Raw genomic sequence first — 23,601 nt, 5'->3', positions numbered from 1 at the left:
GGAAAAGATGAGCCTGAACTATCTAGTTGTGCCAAAAAGTTAGGTAGTTATCAAAGATCAAGGATTTTGTCAAATGAAGAAATGGAGACTCAGAAAAATGAAGCATGGTTTTCCAAAAGACATATAACAACTTTGAAATCTAACTTTTTAAAGACCGCAATTTTCTTTTTGTATTTCAGTAAGTCTTTTCCAGTTGTTCCATAAAGCTTCATTTGCTTTTTCTGTTTTAATCAACAAAGCATTTGATATTCAGCAAAATATCGCTTACTCTGATCCCTTTTGGTCCTGGTGGCCCTGGAATTCCATCATTGCCCTGAAAATACAACATATTCAGTTATTTTTCCTTCAAAAAGACCCCTCAAATAATTAGATTGTAGAAAAACACAATAAAATTTGTTAAAGTTTTAACAAAGTTAGTTGGACACATACCCAAGGAAGAAGCATTGTGTTGAGACTATAAGCATCAAGGGACATTATAATAAAATATAGGAAAGAACATTTTAACCAGCATATGAATAGATCACCAATTATTAGGAAAATGCAAATCAAAACCACAAGACATCACTTTATTCCTGTCAGAATGGATAGTATCAAAAAAGCGAGAAATAACAATATCAGAATAGATATGAAGAAAAAGGAACCCTCACACACTTCTGATGACAATGCAAATTGATACAGCCACTACAGCGGAAAACAGTATGGAGATTCCTCAAATAATTATTCATTTGAAGAATATGAAGACATTAATTGGAAAAGATATCTGTACCACTATGTTAATTACAGCATTGCTTACAAAAGCCAAGACATGGAAACAATCTAACTGCCCATTGATATAATACTGCATAAAGAAGATGTAGTACACACACACACTAAGAGAGAAAGAATGGAATATTATCCATTTGTGACAACACAGATGAACCACACAGAGATAACAGAGAATGGAATGTTATCCAGCCATTAAGAAATGAAATCTTGGTCCTCCCTGGTGGCGCAGCGGGTTAAAGCACAGCATTGAGAATCTAAAGCCGCTTCCGCATGAGTTCGATTCCTTCCTGCCCCGGAGGTGACCACATGGTGTGGCAGACCTCTCCGGCCCACCCGCTGCCCCCCTCAGCAATGTACTTCATTAATCTGCCTGTTCTGTTCCCCACTCTGTCTCTGGTGAAGCTTCTCACCGCCCCTGAGCCTCTGGCCTGTACCCCAGTTCTGTATGCACAAATAAATAAATCTTTAAAAAAAAAAATGAAATCTTCCCATTTGTGACAACACAAATGAATCCTGATGGTATTATGATATATGAAATAAGTCTAACGGAATAAGACAAATAACATCATTTCACCCATATATATACTATAAAAACAAACAAAAAACTCAGGATACTTTGCACCTGGTAGCATGAGCAGAACTTATGAAAATTCTGTGACAGTGGATATTTTCTTACTCAAATAATTTGAAATATTTTTTCAAAAACTTAAGACAACCAAGTTTTGACACATAGGATGATTTTTTAAGGAACAATAATTTTAAAAAGGGGAATACCTGAGTTTTGTCATGTCACTTCTCATCACAATTTTAAAATTTCTTCATTTTGCTCAAATTATTTATAGGCTTTTCATCTATTTTTGAGTTGAAATTCCTAAACGGTACTATTTGTTGATCTGCAAATGTTGTGTAAGAAAACCTTTTTCATCAAATGGAGTCATTCACTGAATCAAAATATTCATCTAAAACAGTTGCATGGAGGAACAAGTGTTTTTCATTTGAATTTTCTATTTCTTAAGAAGATACTTTGATCACAAGTGAGTCCAATTTCTGCAGGATAGTCTATATGTGATTTTTTTCAGGTCAGACCAAACAAAAAACCCAAATATTAAAAATAAGTCCTCCCATTAAACATGTCACACTACATAGAGTATAAAGAGAACTCCAAAAGCAGATACAATCTAGTTACTCAAGAGAACTGACATGAATTATTACTGACTCTCAGTTCATGAGCATACTTCAAATAATTTTTCCTAAGGTCAGGATCATTTGATTAGGAAAGATTATATGCAACCTGTCCTTGACCTCTACTGTGGTCACCAAGAATACAACCTCATTCCTTGAAGCAGAGCAGGCTAGCCTCAGTTCCTTAGCCCAAGCAGTGTTAGATAACTGCATACCCCTCAATTTCCTGCGGGTCAATCAAGGAAGTGTCTTGAGGTCTTGTTATTGCTAGCACCTCATGTTTTACCAAGATCACTGAAATTGGCAACATAGAACAGCTTATCATCAAGCCTAAGAAAAAAGTCTCTTGGCTTTCTGAGTTAGATTGGGTGACCTATTCCTGGTATGGCAACAATTGGGGCCCATGAATACAATCAATGCCCCTAGCAGGCAATATCATACTGCTTGAAATATTTTGGTCTTTACCATGTTCCATACTGCAGACTAATTACCTCATTTTAAAAATAGTTTCTCAAAGTCTGACTTTAGTTCCAAAACAGGGTATCCTATGTTTCTCACTCAGGTCCTAATATATCAGGGATAAAATTGAGGAGTCTGGATAAAAACATGTGTGTGATATTTCAGGCCCACCAGTAAGCAAATATCTCATGGTAGGCCTCATATGGTAAAGCTATCCCAGACCAGACTTGGTAAACAACAGTTTCTGAAGGAATTTGCATTCAAGGACTGCAGGCAATGCTGGCTAGTCACACTCTTAGGCATATCAAAAGGCCTCCCTAATATGGAACCCCAGTGGTTCACCCCACAGGAAGGGAACTTAAAGATACTTTCTGAATTCTGACTAAGTAGCTTTCTACTCCTAATCCTTCCCCTTCTCTCTACACTCCCTCTGACCCTGAGTCAGAAGTAGTGTTTTGCTGCAATCTCACTAAACAGTGAAACAATCCCCTATGTCTGTGTTAATTCACTAAAACCTCACTGGTGGTATTCCATAGGGGGAAATTGAATAGTGAAGGAATTGGTGCTTTTCTTGTGTTTAACTTTTGCTTATGCTATCACAGTAAGTAAAAGGTTTAATTATCTGCTTATAATATCACAGTAAAGGCTTGACTGTTGACTGTTTGGCTTGTATTAATCAGCTACTCTGGCAGCTAGCAATTTAGCTCTTTCCAGCTGAACTTAATTTTTGTTGAGATTCCCACTAACCACATATAATTAGTAACATCTTCTACAAATGTGTGAACATTGCAATTTTTAGAAAAGCAACAATATAGAATTTTGGCATTCTATTGTTTTGTTTAAACATATTTACCATAAACAGTTCAGGCACTTCTTTGTTGATTGGACACCTAGTCCCACATTTAAGAAGACATAATTCCTCGGGTATTAATGCTTGACAATGTGGCACATACCTTTTGCCCCTGAGGTCCTGGAGGCCCTTCTGGACCTGGAAATCCAGGCAAACCTGGATGGCCTTCCAAGCCTGGAAGTCCTCTTTCCCCCTGCAAAAGAACAAGATTGAAAGGTAAGATAGTTTGTGAATGTTCAAGCACAGGAATGGTTGATATTAAAAACTATCTAATGACTATCTAGAGAACTAGCTTAATTTAATGATATAAAAAATCACAGTATCTACTAGCAGTAGGGAATTTGTAAGGTATGAGTAGAAAAATACAATCACTCTGAATTTGTTTTAGCTATTTGGGGACTTCTGTGGTTCTATATCAATTTTATGATTATAGTCTTGAAAATATTTATATTTATTATAGGATGAGTAAACATAATAAGGAATGATTCAATACAAAAATCATATAAATTATTTAGATGAAACTTAGTACATAGCCAAAAAATACACAGAGAAACACACAAATAGAAAAACACAAAAGCATTCTGAATTTATATCTTATATGGTAATATAATCTCTTGCTTTCTTGTAAAAAGAAAACAGCATATCAGAGATGAAGCAAGGTTTAAACATACCAACATCAAGAGCTTAATAGGAAAGGTGGAAGTAAATCCAAGAAACTAAGTTTACACGAGTTACATAGATTAAGTATAGGGGAGGGATGAACAAAAGTAAAAGGAAACCATAAGAGAAGCTTTCAAATTGTAGCAGAGTAAGAGTTACATGATTATCAAAAATTAACTCATTAGCTAACTGGATAAGTCAAAGAAGGTGGGGAGGAAAGCTCAATGGAGTATTGGTAGAGGGCTGTCAGCACTTTAGTGATGGGAAAACTATGGGGCTGAACCCATGGGGAGAAATCCTATAACTGTGAAAAAACAAGGATGTTTTAAATAAATAAACAAATACTAAATATATTCTTACTATATGATTCAGCAATTGAACTCCCAGGTATTGACCCATAAGAGTGGGCCATCCCTGGTGGTGCAATGGGGTAAAGTGCAGCACTACCAGGGAGCCAGCTGCTTCTGTGCCAGTTGGATCCCCTTCCCAGAGGTGACCCACGTGGCACAACAGACCTCTCCTAACCCGCCCGTTGCTCCCCTCAGCAGTTTACTTCGTGAATCTGCCTGTTCTGCTCCCCACTCTGTCTCTGGTGAAGCCTCTCACTGCCCCTGCACCTCTGGCCTGTACCCCAGTTCTGTATGCACAAATAAATAAATCTTAAAAAAAAAGAGTGGAAAACTTATGTCCACATAAAAACCTGTACACAGATATTTAAAGCAGTTTCATTCACAATTGCCAAAACTTAGAAACAACCAACATGTCCTTCAGTAGTTAATGAATAAATTGTGGCACATTCGGAAAATGGAATATTATTCCATTTTCTAAAGAAATTAGATATCAAGCTATGAAAAGACATGGACAAATTTCAAATGCATATTATTCAGATTGAAGTCAATCTGAAAAGCTCCATACTATTTAGTTCCAACTGTAGACATTCTGGAAAAAAACAAAATTAGAGAGATAATTGAAAATAACCAATGGTTGCCAGAGTATAAGCTTGGAGGGAGATGAATAGGTGAACACAGAGGATTTTAGAGCAGGAAAAATACTGTGATAATATAATAATATTATGGTAGATAATTGTCATCATACATTTGTCCAAACTCACAAAATATGTAACACCAACAGTCAATTATTAAGTGTAGCCTATATGATAATGATGAATTAATTATAAGTTCATCAAATGTGCAATTAGAAAGATAATGCTATTTGGGGATCTTTACACATGTATGCATATGTGGGGACAGGATACACATGGGAAATTTCTGTGTCTTTCAATTTTGCTATGAATCTGATACTGATATAAAAAATAAGGCATTTTAATAAAAATTTATTAAAGTAAGCATTATAAATATTTTAAGTTTCCTTGTACCCCTTTATAATATATTCCTCATCCTCCCCCCACCTTAGTCAGACTGGCTTGTTTTCTGTCACTATATATTGATTACTATTTTCTAGAATTCTGTACACATGGAACTATATAAAACATATTCTTTTTGTTTAATTCTTTATTCAGCATAAAATAATTATTTTCTGATTCAAAACATGCTATATTTGGTATTGTTAGTTTATCTTTGTTGCTGAGTACTCTTCCTTTGTATAAATATACCGAAATTTATTTATTCACTCACCTATTAGTAGGCAGTTGAGTTGATTCCTGTTGTTGACTACTACAAATAAACCTATCATGAACTAATGTGCATGTTTTGCATAGTCATATTCTTTCATTTCTCATTAGTAAATGCCTAGGAATAAACAGGATCACATAGAAAATTTAGGTTTAGCTTTTAAAAAAAACTGCCAAACTGCTTTCCAAAGTGTTTGCATAATTTAGATTTGCATCAGGAATCTATGATAGTTCTAGTTGTTCCATATACTTGGAATAGCTATGTCTTAATATTGAGACATTCCAATTGGTTTACAGTGATATATCATTATAATTTTATTATGTATTTCCCTAATAAGCAGTGCTGAGTATCTTTTCATGTTTATTTGCCATCCATGTATTTTTTGTGAAGTGTCTTAAAATATTCACCAATTTGTTTCTAAATTAATTTTAGTTGGGGGACATGTGTTTTATTATCAAGTTTTAAGAGTTCATTATATATTCTGGATACAAGACTTTTTATCAGATATGTGATTTGCAAATATCTTTTCCCTAGACTGTGGGTTGCCTTTTCTTTAACTTTGGCAAAATACATTTTATGGCAGTTTACTTTATGGATCAGATCTTTAGTGTCCAATTTAAGAAATATCTAACTCAAGGTCACAATAATTTTCTCCTATGATTGGTTCTAATATATTTAAAGATTCAGGTTTATATTTAGATCTATAATCCATTTTGAGTTAATTTTTGTATACAATGTGAGATAAAAGAATTTGCTAGATGCCCCTGAAATCAAGGAATTTCCTTTCATTCATAGTATGCTAACAGTTATTATCAGCAATGTATGCTGAATTTTGTTGAATCATTTATATGCAGCTACTGAGATAATCACATGATGTCTTTAGGTTTTCCAAAAATCGTATTCTTTTAATATGGTAAATTATAATTTTTCATTTTTTATTATGATTTTAATATTTTAATTTTTGAAACTAACCATGCATTTCTGGCAAAAAAATCCATTTGGCAATAATGTATTACTCACTTGATATGTCATTGGATCTTACTCGCTAAAATCTTACTAAGAATTTCTGCATCTATATTAGTAAGGTACACTGAACTGTAGTTTACTGTTTTTGTAATTTTGTCTGTGTCTGGTTTGGGTATTAGGGTATGCTCCTTTATAAAATTAGTTAGGCATCAGCAATTTTCCAACCATTCTGACATTCTTAACCCTGTAATCTGACTTCTCATGCCAGTGATACTGTGGCTTTTGTGATACTGGGTTCCAGCCACAGTTTGACATTCAAACTGAAGGCTGTACTCTTAAGTAAAGCTTCAAAAAGGTAGGCTTACCCTTATACTTACTTTATTTCAAAGGTAGACTCATCTCTACTGTTTTCATGCTTTTGGACACTCTCCTACGCTATCATGTAGCTGTTCTATTTTGTCTATTTACTTCTTACCTTAAGAACCAATAATGCACTAATAACCATAAATTAATCTCTTCATCTTCTTATCACTACAGAAAGCCCCTTTGTTGTAAAATTACTCCACCAAACTAATGTTACTCAAATAGGTGATTTGTATAACACTATCCAATTATTACTAATGGGTATTCCAGTAGGATAAAGTGGGTTACATGATTAAACTGAGCTTGGAAATATAGCACTAAAAAACAAGTAGGTTTCTTTCTTCCAGGACTTGTATACACTTTCCATATGCTAATATGCCTCTATAGCCCTAAATGAAATATGGCTCTTGAGATATTTTCATAAATTGTTTCATATGTAATTATTACTAGTTACAGATTCATTAAAGAATATTTACTAAGCCCCAAGAGTAGAGACTAGAACATGATCCTTCCTCACTACAACTCTTTAGCCCACATATCACTATCCCTTTTAATCTTTTAATTTTAACACCAATCTCTGACTCTCAATATTTACATTTACACTACTTAATTTTCACCAGCCCATACTATGTAATCACCCTATTTATATGATAGGGATGCTGTTATCACATCATGGGTGCTGAGATAAAAACTGATATTCAGCAGCAATCATTAATTTGTATGTATTAGATAACATGAACTTTCCTAGCATAATATCCAGCACAGATTAGTAGTCTGATAAATGTTTGGTACCCTCCTAAGTATTTGCCCTCCTTTTGACTGTTAGGCATAATATTTCAGCAAGATTGATCAAAGGCATTATATTTCAGCAAGATTGATCAAAGAAACTCAAAATACAAACAAGGGACTTATTTTATAGAACCCAAGTGCTAAATTATTTTTTGTTAACTTTTAAAGGACAATTTAAAACAATACAGGAAACCTTTTATAATTCACAAAGTCTAAAATATTGATTATGTGGTTCTTAACAAAATATGGGACTGATCTCTGAGATACAGTTTAATCTTTGTGGTTATTAAAATAAATACAGAAGATTTCATTTAATTAACTTAAATGCTTCAATAGAAGCCTTGTTTCTTTTTAAGAAATATATGTTTAAAACATAGTTTACTAGTTTTATTATGTTTGCAAAGGCCTATGTCAGCTCTTACCTTCTGTCCTTTTATGCCACTACAATCGCACTTAGTTCCTGGAGAACACCCATAGCAAGCCTACGAGGAAGAGAAAGAGGGAGGAAAACCATTAAATATGAATGTGAAACCAGTCTGACTTATAACTCAAATGAATTCAACAATCCAAACTTGTAAAACAAGTATCAGGAAACTATCTGAAAGGGTATGTACCAAATAGCAAATAATGATTACCTCTGAGGAAGTTTTCATCCTCTAATGTATACACATCTGTTTAAATGTTTAACAGTGTGTAAATATCATTTTTATAATTTTCAAATAAAAATATCTTTTTAAAAAGACATTTAAAATGAAGAAAAAATTTAAATGACAAATATAAACATGATTTTCCACTTGTCCAAGTTCTTAGGGACTTCATTTTTGCTCTGAACACAACTTGTAAAAAATTACTTCTCAATCTATATCAGCAATGATCTTGGCCAGGAATGCCACTTGAAGTTGCTTTCTTCTCTGAATTCCTGATGAATCACAGGGCATTAAATACATAAAACTATTATTTAATGCCTATTTTTTCTCTATTCCTATTCATCACTAGTAGCTTATTTCTTCACAGTCTAAATTTTACCACAAATGTTACAATCTAGATGTTCTATATAGCTACTACTAGCAAATCATTCATTCATATTAGGAATTAAGGGCCAGAAGACAGAAAATTATCCTCATCTAAAATCACAAGCTATGGAACAAGACGATAATAGATGACTTCTGCCATCCAAAATAGGCTTTATACTGACATGAATATGAACTGCTTAGAAAAATAAACAGCAATCACATTAACATATATAGCTAGTTCAGCATATGTACTATAAGGCTTCTCATCAAATAAAGAAACTTTTTATGTGACAGAAATGGGAAATTATGTTTAACAATGTTAAGCCTTGGGAATCTATTACTTAAAAAGTACCTTAGTCTTCTTACCAGCATTTCATTCTTTCCATCATTACCAGAGCACCTTTCCCAATCCTTACCAAAATACTGACTTTATTCTCTACTCAGAACTTCTAGCCCAATTAGCTATAACCAGAAGCCACCCTCATGATAGGACCCCTTTTCCATAATATAAGAGCAACCAAGCATGGCTTGAGGTTAAATAGACTTATCAAACATGAATAGAATATTACAGCCCATAAAACTTGTCAGGCACTAGAGAGCTAAAGAGAAATAAACATATTCATATATACTGTATATACATTTTGTATGTGTGTGTGTGTCATTTTACCAAAGAGAAGAGAGACATAGTGCATGAGGATGCCTAACATATATAACTAATTCAACAAATGCTTACTGATCATTTGTGATGTACCAGTCAAGTTAGGTACAGATAGAAATACAAAGACAGTAAGTCATTGCTCCACAATAGAAGAGATAATCTTGTACACAAAAATTATTATTATACATTAAGTCAGGAAAAGAGATTAATTTTAAATGTGGGAATACTAGTTTGTGCAACTATAAATTCTAGATTATAATCTACAAACTTACAAATTTGAAAAGATCCTGATTTATAGGATAGTATCAAAGGTCATATTTACTGAATTAGATTGCATATAGTGTCAACACTCAATTCCATTAATTAATGTTAGGGAAATGATAGTGATTATGTCAATTGGCAATTAATAATAATTAGCATTAGACTTTGAAATGTTTGCTGGCACTTTCTATATAAACATGTACATAGTTTTTGATCTTGTAAGTAGAAAATGCTGTAACTTTCCACTTTCAGTTTTCATTAAGAGATCTTCCTTTTAAAATACAAATTAAGCCCTTGAGAATACAAAGCAATAATGTAATAAAATTTCACTAATATGTATAAGATATTATACAACTTTTATTTATAATTGTATTGCACCTTCTATTGAACAATAGCCTCCAACTTTAACATAATCTATTAACAAACGAAACCCTTAAATACTTGTGTCATTCTGAAGTAATTTCATATAATATTTTTCTTAAAAATTATTGATTTCATCTTTTACACTTTCTACTTACCATGACATTATATATTAGAGATATCACTACTTCAAACATTTAGCAATTATATAAAAATTTGTTTGAATTCTATTTAATATTGTAGTTTATATTCTATTTATTCCACCAGGTTATGATAATGACTGTGGTACTCAATAGTTTTAAAAAAGGAGGGGGTAGGTCAATTGTATTATACACACCAACCACTAGATGCCACTTTCCATACAGTTATTGCAGTGGTACCCAAAGGAAATAGGCCCAATTTGACAATGGTAAATGGAACATTTTGTGTGTTTTTTTTTACCAACTCCTAATAAAACTTATTAGACGTGTACTAAGAAGAAAACACAATGTAAAGGCAATGAGCTGTACAAAAAGAAATGTTCATATGGGCATTGCCTTTAAAGAACTTCTAATCTAGCTTGAAAAGAAAAGGATAGGCCCAAATAAATGGAAATAAAATTTAAATACAATGGAGTAATATAGCAGACAGTTGTAACAGAAAGAGCTGTAAGACACAAGAAGTACCTTAATAGTTTAAACCGAATTGTTAAGACACTTTGGACAAGTCATATCCATGCACTATGGCTCTTTTCTCTTTGGTAAAATGACAGAGATAGAAAATATGATACCTTTAGATGACCTCAGAATTTTACAGTCTGTAATTCACTATGATTTCCCAAGTAAAAATGAGTGCCATGCTCAATAACTGCTATCAAAGTTAAAAAGAGAGTTACCTTAAGCCTGGGAGAGTTCATAAAGCTTCTGTATAGAGCTAAACAACTCAATTTCAGTTTTTAAAGATAGGCAGAAAGATATCTACAGGAAAACATGGCCACACTAAGTACTAAGATTAAAACACAATTTTGTAGGCAGAATCAGATAAAACAAACATTAAGTACCTCACAAAAAAAAAAAAAAAAAACAGGCTTTGCAAGTTTATTTGAAAACAGTAAAATAGCACATAAGGCTGAAATAAACTTTTTCAAATCATGGAAAATTGATGTAATAGCAATTTTTTTAATTATTTTGGATAGAAGTAATAAAATAAAATAAAAAGGAAGATTTTTACCCATGTAGTAAAACATATCACAAGTCTACAATAATTAAAACTGTACAGTTCTGCCCAAAGAATACAATTCATTGAATCATCCATGAATCAGAATAGACAGGGCAGATGTGGACATGTACACACAAGCAGACATGCACATGCTTGCGGATGCACATACACATACATACACCACTAATCATATAAGAAAGTTGGCATATGAAATAGATGTGAAAGTAATGAAAGAAGTGCTAGGACAAATAGGCAAAGTAATTCATTTACTTTTCAGGCTCCTATAATCAAGAAAATGTTCAAATACGAAACTTAAAGTTACAAATAAAAGCAAACTATGCATTAACATCACTTAAAGTATGTCATAAAAATTCAGATACTGGTGCCCCATCCTACAGAATCTGTTTCATTAAGCTTGAGGTTAGCCACTAGAATTTAAGAGTTTTATAACTACCTCTAGATTCTGATTCAGGTATATCTGATACGTACTATAAAATAACAGCATATTAATGTTTTGTGACCTTTAGGTATATTCCTAAGAGTGATATTGCTGGGTCATCTGGTAGCTCAATTTTTAGTATTTTGAGGGTCCTCCACACAGCTTTCCATAGTGGTTGGACCACTTTACAATCCCACCAGCATTGTAGGAGATTTCATTCTTCTCTACATCTTCACCAGCAATTGTTGATGCCAATGTTTTGGTTTTGTTTTTTTTTAATATGGGCCATTCTCACTGGTGTGAGGTGATATCTCATTTGGTTTTGATTTGCATTTTCCTCATTATAAGTGATGCTGAACATTTTTTCATATACATGTTGGCCATCTGCATTTTTTCTTTGTTGCAGCACTATTTAGAATAGCTAAGAAAGATATGAAAACAACTTAAATGCCCCAAAACAGATGACTAGATCAAGAAGGTGGAGGATATATACATGACGGAATACTATTCAGAAATCAAAAAAGGAAAATTCATGCCCTTTGCAGCAACATGGAGCTAGAAGGGATTATAGTGAAATTAGTTAGAAGTAAAAAGAAAAACATCAGATGGTTTCACTTACAGGAGGTAAATGGGGGAACCAAACAAGGGATCAGGGGGAAAAAATACAAAACTGGAAGGCAAACTATAAATCAGAGGCATGAAGAAGCAGTGGGGGACAGGAGTATCAAAACAGGAACTACACCTGAGAGGAGAAATCAAACTTGTACAAAAATCAACAATGCTATAAAAATATATAAATAAATTACAACACAGAAAAAAATATTCTAATAATGTAACCAAGTAGCTAATGAGACTGACATGCCTGCTTGTAAACAATAAAATGGTTGAAAAATGGAGCAATTTTTGAATACACAAAGGACAAGCACTAGAGAATTTATCAGAACCAAAATCTGGGGCAGGCAGAAGAATGCCAGTTAACTGACCAGTGAAACTGCTTTTGCTTAGAGGACATTTACCTATAATAAAAAATATGTGTAATTTGTTTAATAATTTCTTTATATTTCTATTTTTCATGATATTATTTTTTAAAGATTTATTCATTATGTGTACAAAACTGGGGTACAGGCCAGAAGCACAGGTGTGGTAAGAGGATTCACCAGAGACAGAGTGGGGAGCAGAACAGGCAGACTGACAAAGGACAATGCTGAGGGGAGCAGCTGGCAGGACAGGAGAGGTCTGCCATACCATATGCATCAGCTCCCTGGCCAGGGATCGAACTTGTGCTGCAGTGGCTTCAGAGAGCTTCATAATACGGTGCTTTAACCCATCGCACTGTCAGGGAGAGCCCTTTCATGATATTATTTTTAAGAGGGAACTGGTCTACAAGACTGTTTTTTCAAAGGTAGAGGTTCACAACTCTCCCCCATGCATCCAATCATATAACACTACTACCAACGTACCACCTTAGTTCACTGGGACTCCTACCCTTGTTGCTACTCACTCTCATCCTCCTCCTCCAATAGCATCAATTCCACAGTTAGATTCATAGTTTGTTTTGATTTAGAACTTCTGTCTATTCTGTTGCTTTGTTTCTCTATATTCCGCATGAGTAAAATTATCTAATATATCTTTCTCTTTCCAACTTTGTCTTCCAAATCACCTCCAATTCCATCCATATTGTAGTATATGTCAAGACTTCACTTTTTTATAGCTGATTTGTATTATATTATGAGTTTGTGTCACATCTCTTTAAACTATCTGTAATTAAGAACTAAGATTGATTTCATAACCTAGCTATTGTATATAGCGCTGCAATGAACACAGTGCTGCAATGAACATATATCCCTTCAATTTAGTGATTTTTCATTCTTTGGACAGATAATTGGGAGTAGGATTGTGGGATCATATGGTAAACCTAATTTTAATCTTTTTTTTTTTTCCAGAGGGACTAGTTCATACTCTTTTTCCACAGGGACTAGTTCAGTCTATATTTCCAACAATTGTGTACAAGTTTTCTCTTTGGTCAACATCCACATCCTCACAAAACTTGTTGTTTCTGGAATTTTTGATATAGGCAATTCTCACAGCTTTGAGGTAGTATTTCATTGTTGTTTTGATTTAAATTTTTGATGGCAAGTGATGATGTCCATTTTTTTTTCTTCTTTAGAGAAGTGTCCATTTAACTCCTGCCCATATTTTGTGTGTTTTGTTTACTTTTTGTTGAGTTGGATGAGTTCTAGTAGGCCTTATATATTAACCCCTAGTGAGGTGTATAATGTACAAATATGCTCTTCCTTTCAACAGGGTGATATTTATTTTTTTTTTCATTTTAAGAAGTTTATTTTGCTATGAATAAGCTTTTTATTTTGATAGTGTTTATCGTTACTTTTGTTCCATTTTTGTTGGATTTAAAGACCCACAGACATCACTGAGGTCAAAATTGCAGCATGTTTTGCTATGCTTTATTCTGCGCATTTCATGCATACTGGTCTTACATACAAGTCTTTTATCTGTTTGGAACTAATTTTTGTGTATGGTGTGAGACAGTGGTCTACTGTTATTCATTTCTATGTGGCTGTCCAGTTCCTAACGCCATTTGTTGAAGAAAAGAACAGGTGAGAGAGAAAATGAGGTAGAAGGAATATATAGGGACAAAGCTAAATTTTTTTTGAAGAAATTTAAAGGATAGCTAAGAGTTTTCAATAAATAAATAAAATATCTGTGATTTAACCAGTCCAAGATCCAATGAAAGAAAATTACAGTCCTCAAAATATGCAAAATAATGTAACCTCAGAACATAGAAATGAAGATAAGACCTTAATATTATCAACAAAGGCAAAACAGATTGCCTTCTAAGGAATTTCTAGGTAAGTTTTCAGAAGTAACAATGGAATCAAGAAGACTGTGGAATAGCATCTCTGATATTTATAGAGGAAAAACTGTCAATCTATAACTTTTTACCCAGTAAAAATACCTTTCAAGAACAGGGTGAATTTTTTGAACATTTTTAGACAAACAAAAATTGGGAAAATTAGTACCCTTCAGTAAAGAAAATCCAAACAGTCTGAATAACTTATTTATATGAAAGGAAATAAAATACAAATGGAAAGCATTAAATACCAGAAGGAATGGGCAGGTGGAAAATGTGGTAAATTTGTGAGTGAATGTAAATGAACACTAACTATAAAACACAATTATAAAAATATAAATAGCTGCAGGATATAGGGTTACAAATATATAACTAAAAGAAAAACACAGTGATGACAATGTAAATCAGGAGAGGATACTGAAGTTAAAGTATTTTAAGATCCTTGAAATTACATAGGAAATAAGTACAGGTATTGGCTACATTAGACTTTGATATGATTAGCATACAAATAGAAATTCTAATTTCTAGTGTAAACCTTACAAGACTAAAAGTGAGATATTAGTTCCAAACTAGCTAATGGAACAATACTCAATAAATCCAAAGAAGACAAAAGATAGAGACAGAAACAGAAAGCACTACTTTAGAAAAGGCAAGGCAAATAAAATAAATATATCAATAATTGCATTATGAATAGTTAAGTATAAGATGACACAGCATGAGCAAATAATCCAACAAATTTGGATGTGATACATTATAAAAGAAAACTAGCACAAACTCTGTAAAATGTCCATGCCATACCATGGGAGAGATAACTTTGTGAAAGATAGCTTTAAGACTGCTGTGGACTATCTTCCAGCAAAATTATTATAACTGAAATTTAAAAAAAAATAGAAGGCTCTAGAAACTTCCCTAGAAAAACTAACAAATGAAGAAACAGTTATTCAACAAAACTTACTGAATTTCAGTATAAACAGCAAGAGTCCATGGCATTTTAGCCTTATCTCACTCCATTCCTTTCTTTTTCCCCTGTTCAGTTTGACAAAGGTTCCACTCAAGGTAGGTAGGAAAAGACATGAACTCATGGCTCTTTCTTCCTCCCAGTTGAATACTACAATATTTTATGGGAGTTATAAATAATAAGCATTTCTAGTTTCCCCTTCTTGTCCAGTTCCAAGTTATAGAAACTATATTCCAAGTAATAACAGCTGAAATTTCTAAGGATCTTGTTCCCCACACAGCACCAACTCATAAAAGAAGAAAAATATCTTGAGAGCAGCAAGAGTTAAGTTCCTCTACCAGAAAATCCAAGAAATATTAAGAGATGAATTGTCACAAGGAATGAAGGCAGTGATATAGTTTATCAAAGGCATTCAAAGATTAAAATTTGTCTACCAAGAATCCTATACCAAGTCAAACTATCTTTAAAACACGAAGCTTAACCAAAGATGTATGCCGATAAGCAAAAACAAAGAGATTTCATTGTTATCAGATATGCCTTACAAAAAAAAAAAATACAGGAAAGTTTTCAGACTGAAAAAAGTTAACCCAGCTAGTGAGATGATTGCTATGATTGCACTGATAAAAAGAATTGGTAGGCCCTCCCTGGTGGTGCAACAGGTTAGGAGGCAGCACTGAACACTTGCCACAGCAGCTTCACTGCAAGTTCAATCCCTGGCCTGGAGGTGATCCACATGACACAGCAGACATCTCCTGTCTCACCCGCTGCTCCCCTCAGTGTACTTCCGTCATCTGCCTACTCTGCTCCCCATTCTGTCTCTGGTGAATCCTCTCACCGCCCCTGTACCTCTGGTTTGTACCCCAGTTCTGTATGCATAAATAAATAAATCTTTTAAAAAAGTATTGGTAAACATTAATTATGCTATTGTTAAAGGTGGTATAAATGTATATATTTTAACTGGCTTAAAAGTAATTATATGAAATGTGTATAATGGTATTATTGGGTCTGTTACATATGTACCTAAAAGGTAGATGAGATCAAGCTGTCTTGAAATAAGAAAATTAGAAGAGATAAGTACTACAACCCACAGGAACAAATAAAAAGAACTAGAATTTTTAAATAAGATAATATATAAAACAAACTATAAATTCATTCTTATTCTCCTTGTATCTCTCAGTTTCTTTAAAAGTAGTAAAATAATTTTAAGTACAACAGAGTTTTTGAGTTTGTAATGTATAATATGTATCATAATAATGGAACAAAAAGAAGAGTGAATAGAGAGGTTCATAGGAATAATAGTTCTTTATCTCACAAGAATTAAGATGCTATAAATTTAAAGTAGATTCTGATAACTACTATGTGCATGTAAAGTTCTCAAGACAACCACTAGAAAATAATGTTTTCAGTAATTATGCCAAATGAAAGGAGTCAAAGGCAACATTTGTTACTTGATTCTATTCATACGAAATCTTCAAAACAGATAAAGTAATAGAGACAGCAACTAGATTAGTGATTGCCTAAAGCTAGGGAGTTCAGGAGTAATGGGTAAGTGAGAGGTAAGGGATATGGATTTCTTTTTGGCTTGGTAAAAAAGTTCTAAAATTGATTTAGTGATAGTTGTACCAATTTAAATATCCTAAAAATGACTGAATTGTGAACTTTAATTCAGTTATTTTTAGGACATTTAAATTGTATTATATATAAATTTTATCTTAATGTAGATGTTAAAAAGTCAGTGCCATGAAATAAATGTCAGAAAACCATGCTGTTAGGGCTTTTTTTCCCTCTCTGTACACCAACAAGTTAGCCTGTCACAGTTCCATGGACACTCAAATAAAATACAAGATAATTTTCTATCAGAGAACAAACAATTCATTATAGCAACAGACTAGACTCCGAGAACCTATTTCCCAAAGGGTGATATGAAGAGAAGGTAATAGCCTCAACATACTGCACATTATTGGAACAGGTGAAAAACTTAATGTGTAGGGAATGTACATATTTTGAAGAGAAAATAAGGTTGTTTGATCTTTGTCCCAAGATTTTATCTTTATTACTTTGAATAGTAAACAACCCTGGCTTTTACTCCAAAGGGAATTAGTATCTCTATTTTCCAACTTTTAAAATACACACATATCCTTTAAAAGATAGTACAGAACAAAGCTACTTCCTTCTCTCTCAAGATGTACTGAGACATGAGAAATAAAGGAAAAATGTCTGCTAACACATTCCAAATTTTTAAAAATTTACACATTTATAAACAAATGTGTCACATGAAGAGCTATGAAAGTTTTTTTAGAACCATCATAGACACCAGGTTATGAACTGAATACCAGAATTTATAATACTTCAAAATTATTTCAAGAATACTTCGAAATTATTAAGTATGAAATTGATGTGTTTATTTAAGATAATGGCCCCTTCCTTTGATAAGGCATGATGCATGCTCAAGTATTTAGGCATAGAACATGTCATGATATCTGCAAATCACTTGTAAGTGCCTTCCCCCAAAAAAAGTTTATATACACATATATACAGATTACTACATATAATTAAACAAACACAGATAAATTAAACAAACATAGACATACTACAGGACAAGAGACAAAATAATATAAGGCAAATGCAGAAAAATATTAAAAGGTATTAAATCTAGAGGGAAAATACACTGTATTCATACTTTTAAGGTTTTTTTTAATTATTATTAAAAAGATGGATGGGTAAATGTATTGATAGAAGTACTTAAGAAACAGACTACAAAAAACCCACAAGTTGCAACATGTTTGCTATTTATCAAAAACATCAAAAATATGAGGTTATTCAAAAAGGTTGAAGTAAAACATGAAAAGGTTATAACATATATAATAAATGTCAATGAATAAAATTGATATGGCTATGTTACTTTCAAAATAAATAGACTAAGTAAAAAGGAATTATAAAGATAAAAGAGGGCCACTTCAGAGTGGCAAAAGGCTTGGTTCTTTTTTTTTTTTAAGATTTATTTATTTGTGCATACAGGACTGGGGTACAGGCCAGAGACTCAGGGGCAGCGAGAGGCTTCACCAGAGACAGAGTGGGAAGCAGAACAGGCAGATCGACGAAGTACACTGCTGAGGGGAGCAGCGGGTGGGTCAGGAGAGGTCTGCCGCGAATGTGGTCACCTCCGGGGTAGGCGGGGATACAACTCATGAAGTGGCTTTAGCTTCTTAGTGCTGTGCTTTAACCCGCTATGCCACCAGGGAGGGCCAAGGCTTGGTTCTTAAGAAATATACTATACTAAATGAATCTTAAGATTATTCTAAACATATCTCTAAGGATAGAATATATAATGAACATGATCTCTGACAACAATGCAATTAAGTGGGAACAAATTAAGTCTAATCAAATTCTTCCAGGGAACAGAAAAGGAGAAACAAAGTTAACATAACTGAGATACTAACCTGAAAAGGTCTATGTGAAAGGAAGTCACAAGTCAATCTTACCACTGAATATATATGCAAAAATTCTAAATAAAATTTGGCAAAGTTTAATTTAACCTAGGCCCTAGCCATTACTGGAAGGAAAGAAAAGGTTTGGAAAGAAGAAACAAAATTGGCATTCACAGATAGTATGATTACATTAACAGGAAATTTTTTAAAAAGGCAAAATAGAATACAGACATTATGGAAAACTGCATGGAAGTTCCTCAAATTACTAAATACAAACCTCCCATATGATCTAGCAATTTCACTCCTGGGTATCTAACCAAAGGATACAAAAACATTAATTCAAAAGAGCACCTGCACTACTATATTTATTGCAGCATTATTTGCAATAGGTTAGCTATGGAAAGAACCCAAATGCCCCAAAATGGATGACTGGATCAAGAAGACACACACACACACACACACACACACACACACACACACACAGAGAGAGAGAGAGAGAGAGAGAGAGAGAGAGAGAGGAATATTACTCAGCAATAAAAAAATAAATAAACTCATGCCATTTGCAGCTACATGGATGGAGCGGAAAGGGATTATGCTCAGTGAAATAAGCCAGAATGAAAAGGGAAAATACCGGATGGTTTTACTTATAAATGCAATGTAGGGGATCCCCTAAATAAGGAATCAGGGGAAATAAAAAAGTAATTACAATAAAGCAAAAATCAAAATTAACAGACAACTATAAACCAGAGATATTTTTGGGGGTGAGGAGGCAGGAAATTGGATCAAAACAGGGGTGGGAAGAGCATAAGGGACTACAGTGATGGTACATGGGTGAATTGGTAGAGGGAATTTCTTGGGGAGCATACATGAGATGATAAAGCATACATTGTATAAAAATTAAGAATGACATAAAAAAATATATAAAGGGGAAAAAAATTAGTAGTCCAGAATAATGGGATAATAAACATGAATAAAACAGTAAAGTCATTGGATTTTAAGTTAGAATTCCTGAATATTATAAATTTCTAATGCCATTTTAAAATGCTTTACTTTCAGATAAGTGAGTTAACCATAGTTACGGCTTCACTATGAGAAGAAAACTGAGGAGATTAACCTTGATTTTATGTTGAGGTCTTTATGGACTAGCTATTGACAACAGTACAGCCTTCCATTTTACCAGGCTTATACTGAAATAAGAATCTCAAAATATTTTTTTAGGATAGTTGCAAAGCAGTTCCATAAACGCAAAGAGATAGCACAAAGTTGAACATATCTGTAATTATTTAACGTGGCCTTGAAAAAGTACTTACAAAAAAAAAAAAACCCACACTACCATAATAATAAGAATAACAATTTTAGAGTTGTGCTAACCATAAATATGTCTGGAATGTCCATGAAGCAGTGAAAGCCTGTGTTCTAAGTACATTAAAGACTCAGTGAGTCCAACTTCAGGACTTTATGCCAGTCAAGAAATGCAATAACCTGCCCTAGGCCTCCTTGCTGCCTACTGGCAGGAAGATAAGAAAAATAAATTGATTTTGCCCTTACATTGGGTAGACCTACATTTAATGTGCATTTTCAACTGAATTATTGGTTAATCATCTTAGCAGCTGGTATAAATGGTAGGAGGAACTATTATGATATTTATTTCACAGAGGTAAAGCAGAAAACCCTACTACTTTTTTGCTGTAAGGCAAGTGGTATGCATGAAATCCTCCATGGTATTTTTCCAACATAGGCAGAAATCAGGAAAACCTAAGTTTAGTACAAACACAAAAAGCAGCATTGCCTCACTTCTGGTTGTTTCATTTGTAATCACAAGAAAAAAAAAAGAAACAATGCCTTCTTATATATGTTCTTATATTATGTGATTAAATAAAATCTTACATGAAAGGTGGGAAGTACTCAGCTGTGCCCAAAGTAACGACACATTAAATACATCATGACTTTGTCAACAACCCAATATACTCCTATCACCACAGTCCCTCCCAAATCGCAAGAGTTCTAGCTCCATACAATATTTAGAAATCCTTCAATTTCCCCTAATATTAAATTGGCAATACTTTACCGTATTCATCACTCAAATAGAGCAATTGTTTTCAAAGCAGTTTCAATTCATATAATACTCAAAATCTAAAGAATACCAGACCTGCGATGACCTACTATTTATACCACATAAAATTATTTTTTTTCATTGTTAAATACAAGTTTCACTGTTTTTCTTTTCACATATATACCTCAACTTTGACTTAATACACAGCTGAATCTTTTCCCTGGTATTAACCAAATCTTTAGCAAATCATACATGCATTATCATTGGTATGTTTTCAGTAATTACAAAATACATTTCCTGCAAATACAATAAACAAAACTGTGATTTGTCTCAAAATCCCTCCCTGGCTCTCCATGGACTCATTCATGGGTATGTATTTGGCCAGAGGGTCATGTTTTATCTATGTAGCTATGCATTTGCCATCTATATTTTCTCTTTTTTTTTCTTGAGGCAACTTTGGTTTACAACACTGAAGATATAGAACAACAGGGTGATACCTCTTCAAATGTACATCACCACAACAGACCATCTCCAAAGCATCATAATCCTATATTATAGGCAATTACTATACTCTCATCCACTGCCTCCCTTTAAAGTCTCAATTCTGCAATCAGATTTTTAGAGGGTCTTTTGGAGTGTGGTTAAATTTTGTCTACTCCTTTGTTTTGTTTCTTTATATACCACATATAAGTTAAATTGTCTGGTATTTTTCTTTCACTTTCTAACTGATCTTACCAAGCATAATCCCTAATAGTTCTATCCATGTTGTTATGTTTTTATAGTATTATTCCATTAAGTATATATATATATATATGTGTGCATATCTATGTGTGTATCTCTTTATTCATTCATCTATCACTGATCATAGGAGTACATGTATCTCTTCAAATAGGTGTTTTGTATTCACTGGATACCAAGAAGAGGAATGCTGGATCAAATGGCAGATCAACTTTTAATCTTTTTAGAAACACACACACACTGTATTTCTCATAAAGGCTGGATCAGTCTATATTATCCACAACAGTATATAAAAGAAAGTTCTCTTTTCTTAAGACCTTTACTAATAGTGTTTCTGGCCTTTTTCATAAAGGACAATTCTCACAGATTTGAGATGGTCTATCTCATTGTGATTTTTACATTTCCCAGACAAGTGAGTATGAAAAAATTTTCATGCTCCTGATAGCCATCTGTAAGTTTTCTTTATCCATTCATCTATCGTTGGCACCTAGAGAGATTTAAGAAGTCCACTGTTGGTGTAAACTAGCATGGCAGGAGGTTGGTTTATGTTTATAGCACCACAGACATCCCTCTTCTCTGTGGTTTGAGATTACAGACTCAACAGGCAACTTTGCTACCTTGCCTCATGAGGTAAACACCCAAGAAGTGGAGAAGAGGGAGTACAATACAGTGTGCCCACTCTGCTCTTATATTTACTTGAGACCCAGCTTGTGTGGATCACCCCAGCTCCTTCATCCAAGGGTGTGTGTCTCCACACTTTCTGCTTACCCCTCCCCAGGGCCTCTGGATGAATCATCAGCCAGACCTACAATCTGTGTTTACCCTGCTCCAGACCAGTCTTCAGATATTTCTCTCTACCCACCCACTGATCAGTGAAGTATGAAACTCATTAGTGTACACTGCTCTCTGAAATTCAAGGGTTGCTCAAGGCCCACTCCTATACACAGGATTCTCTCAATGCAGGGTCCCTCTGGTTAGGTATGTATTTGTCTTATCTCTTTCTATATCATTCCTTTATTCTCTTTTTTTTTAATTCTTTTTTAAGATTTTTAAAATTTATTTATGCATACAGAAATGGGGTACAGGCCAGAGGTGCAGATGCAGCAAGAGGATTCACTAGAAACAGTGGGGAGCAGAAAAGGCAAATTGGCAAATTACACTGCTGAAGGAAGCAACAGGAGAGAAAGAGGAGAAATCTGCTGCACCCTGTGGACCACCTCAGGGCTGGAGTTCAAACTCTGCAGTGCAGCGATCCAACCCACTGCATCATCAGAGAGGGCCTCTTCTTCTACTTCTTCTTTTTTGGCTTTCATTTATTTTTCTATTTCAACATGAATGTTGCCTCCTACAGTCAGCATTACAGAACTAGTTGCAGGCCCTCCCTGGTGGTGCAATGGGTTAAAGCACAGCACTGAGAAGCTAAAGCCACGTCAGCATGAGTTCGATCCCTGCCCCAGAGGTGACCCACATAGTGTGGCAGACCTCGCCTGAACTGCCCAATGCTCCCCTCAGCAGTATATTCGTCAGTCGGCCTGTTCTGCTCCCCACTCTGACTCTGGTGAATCCTCTCACTGACCCTGCACCTCTGGCCTGTACCCCAGTTCTGTATGCATAAATAAATAAATAAATCTTTAAAAAAAGAAAAAGCTTGTTGCAGGGCTCTCCCTGGTGGCCTCAATTCCAATCTAATGTCAAACACAAAAAAGTTATATGAAGCAGACCATAGACCAAAAAAGCCAAAATCCACAAAGTTATTAGAGTAAGATATAGAAGAATAGCATTATGATTTTTGGTTAGGCTAAGATAGCTTCAGTCAGGACAAAGAAAACAACAACCATAAAAGTAAAAAAAAAAAAAAAAGCTATACAAAATGTCCAGTCATTAAAATACCTTATTATTTTTTTTCTAAAGATTTATTCATCTGTGCATACAGAACTGGGGTACAGGCCAGAGGCTCAGGGG

General features: G+C 34.0%; 1 protein-coding gene across 2 annotated transcripts in view; it reads right to left on the bottom strand.

The window, feature by feature from the left end:
* The window catches only part of COL4A5 (collagen, type IV, alpha 5), a 164,169-nt gene that overhangs the window by 109,582 nt on the left and 30,986 nt on the right, over nucleotides 1-23,601 (bottom strand). For both annotated transcript variants that reach the window (XM_004685697.2, XM_004685696.2), the window contains exons 2-4: nucleotides 8,088-8,147; nucleotides 3,360-3,449; nucleotides 269-313 (exon numbers count right to left, since the gene is read on the bottom strand). In XM_004685697.2, the coding sequence (XP_004685754.1) occupies nucleotides 269-313; nucleotides 3,360-3,449; nucleotides 8,088-8,147 (195 nt within the window). The remainder of the gene's footprint in view (nucleotides 1-268; nucleotides 314-3,359; nucleotides 3,450-8,087; nucleotides 8,148-23,601) is intronic.

The sequence above is a fragment of the Condylura cristata genome, unplaced genomic scaffold (genome assembly GCF_000260355.1).
Source record: "Condylura cristata isolate star-nosed mole 26May11 unplaced genomic scaffold, ConCri1.0 scaffold00019, whole genome shotgun sequence".
Lineage (NCBI taxonomy): Eukaryota > Metazoa > Chordata > Mammalia > Eulipotyphla > Talpidae > Condylura > Condylura cristata.
The sequence above is the reverse complement of the archived record's forward strand: the minus strand, read 5'-3'. Positions and strand labels throughout refer to the sequence as shown.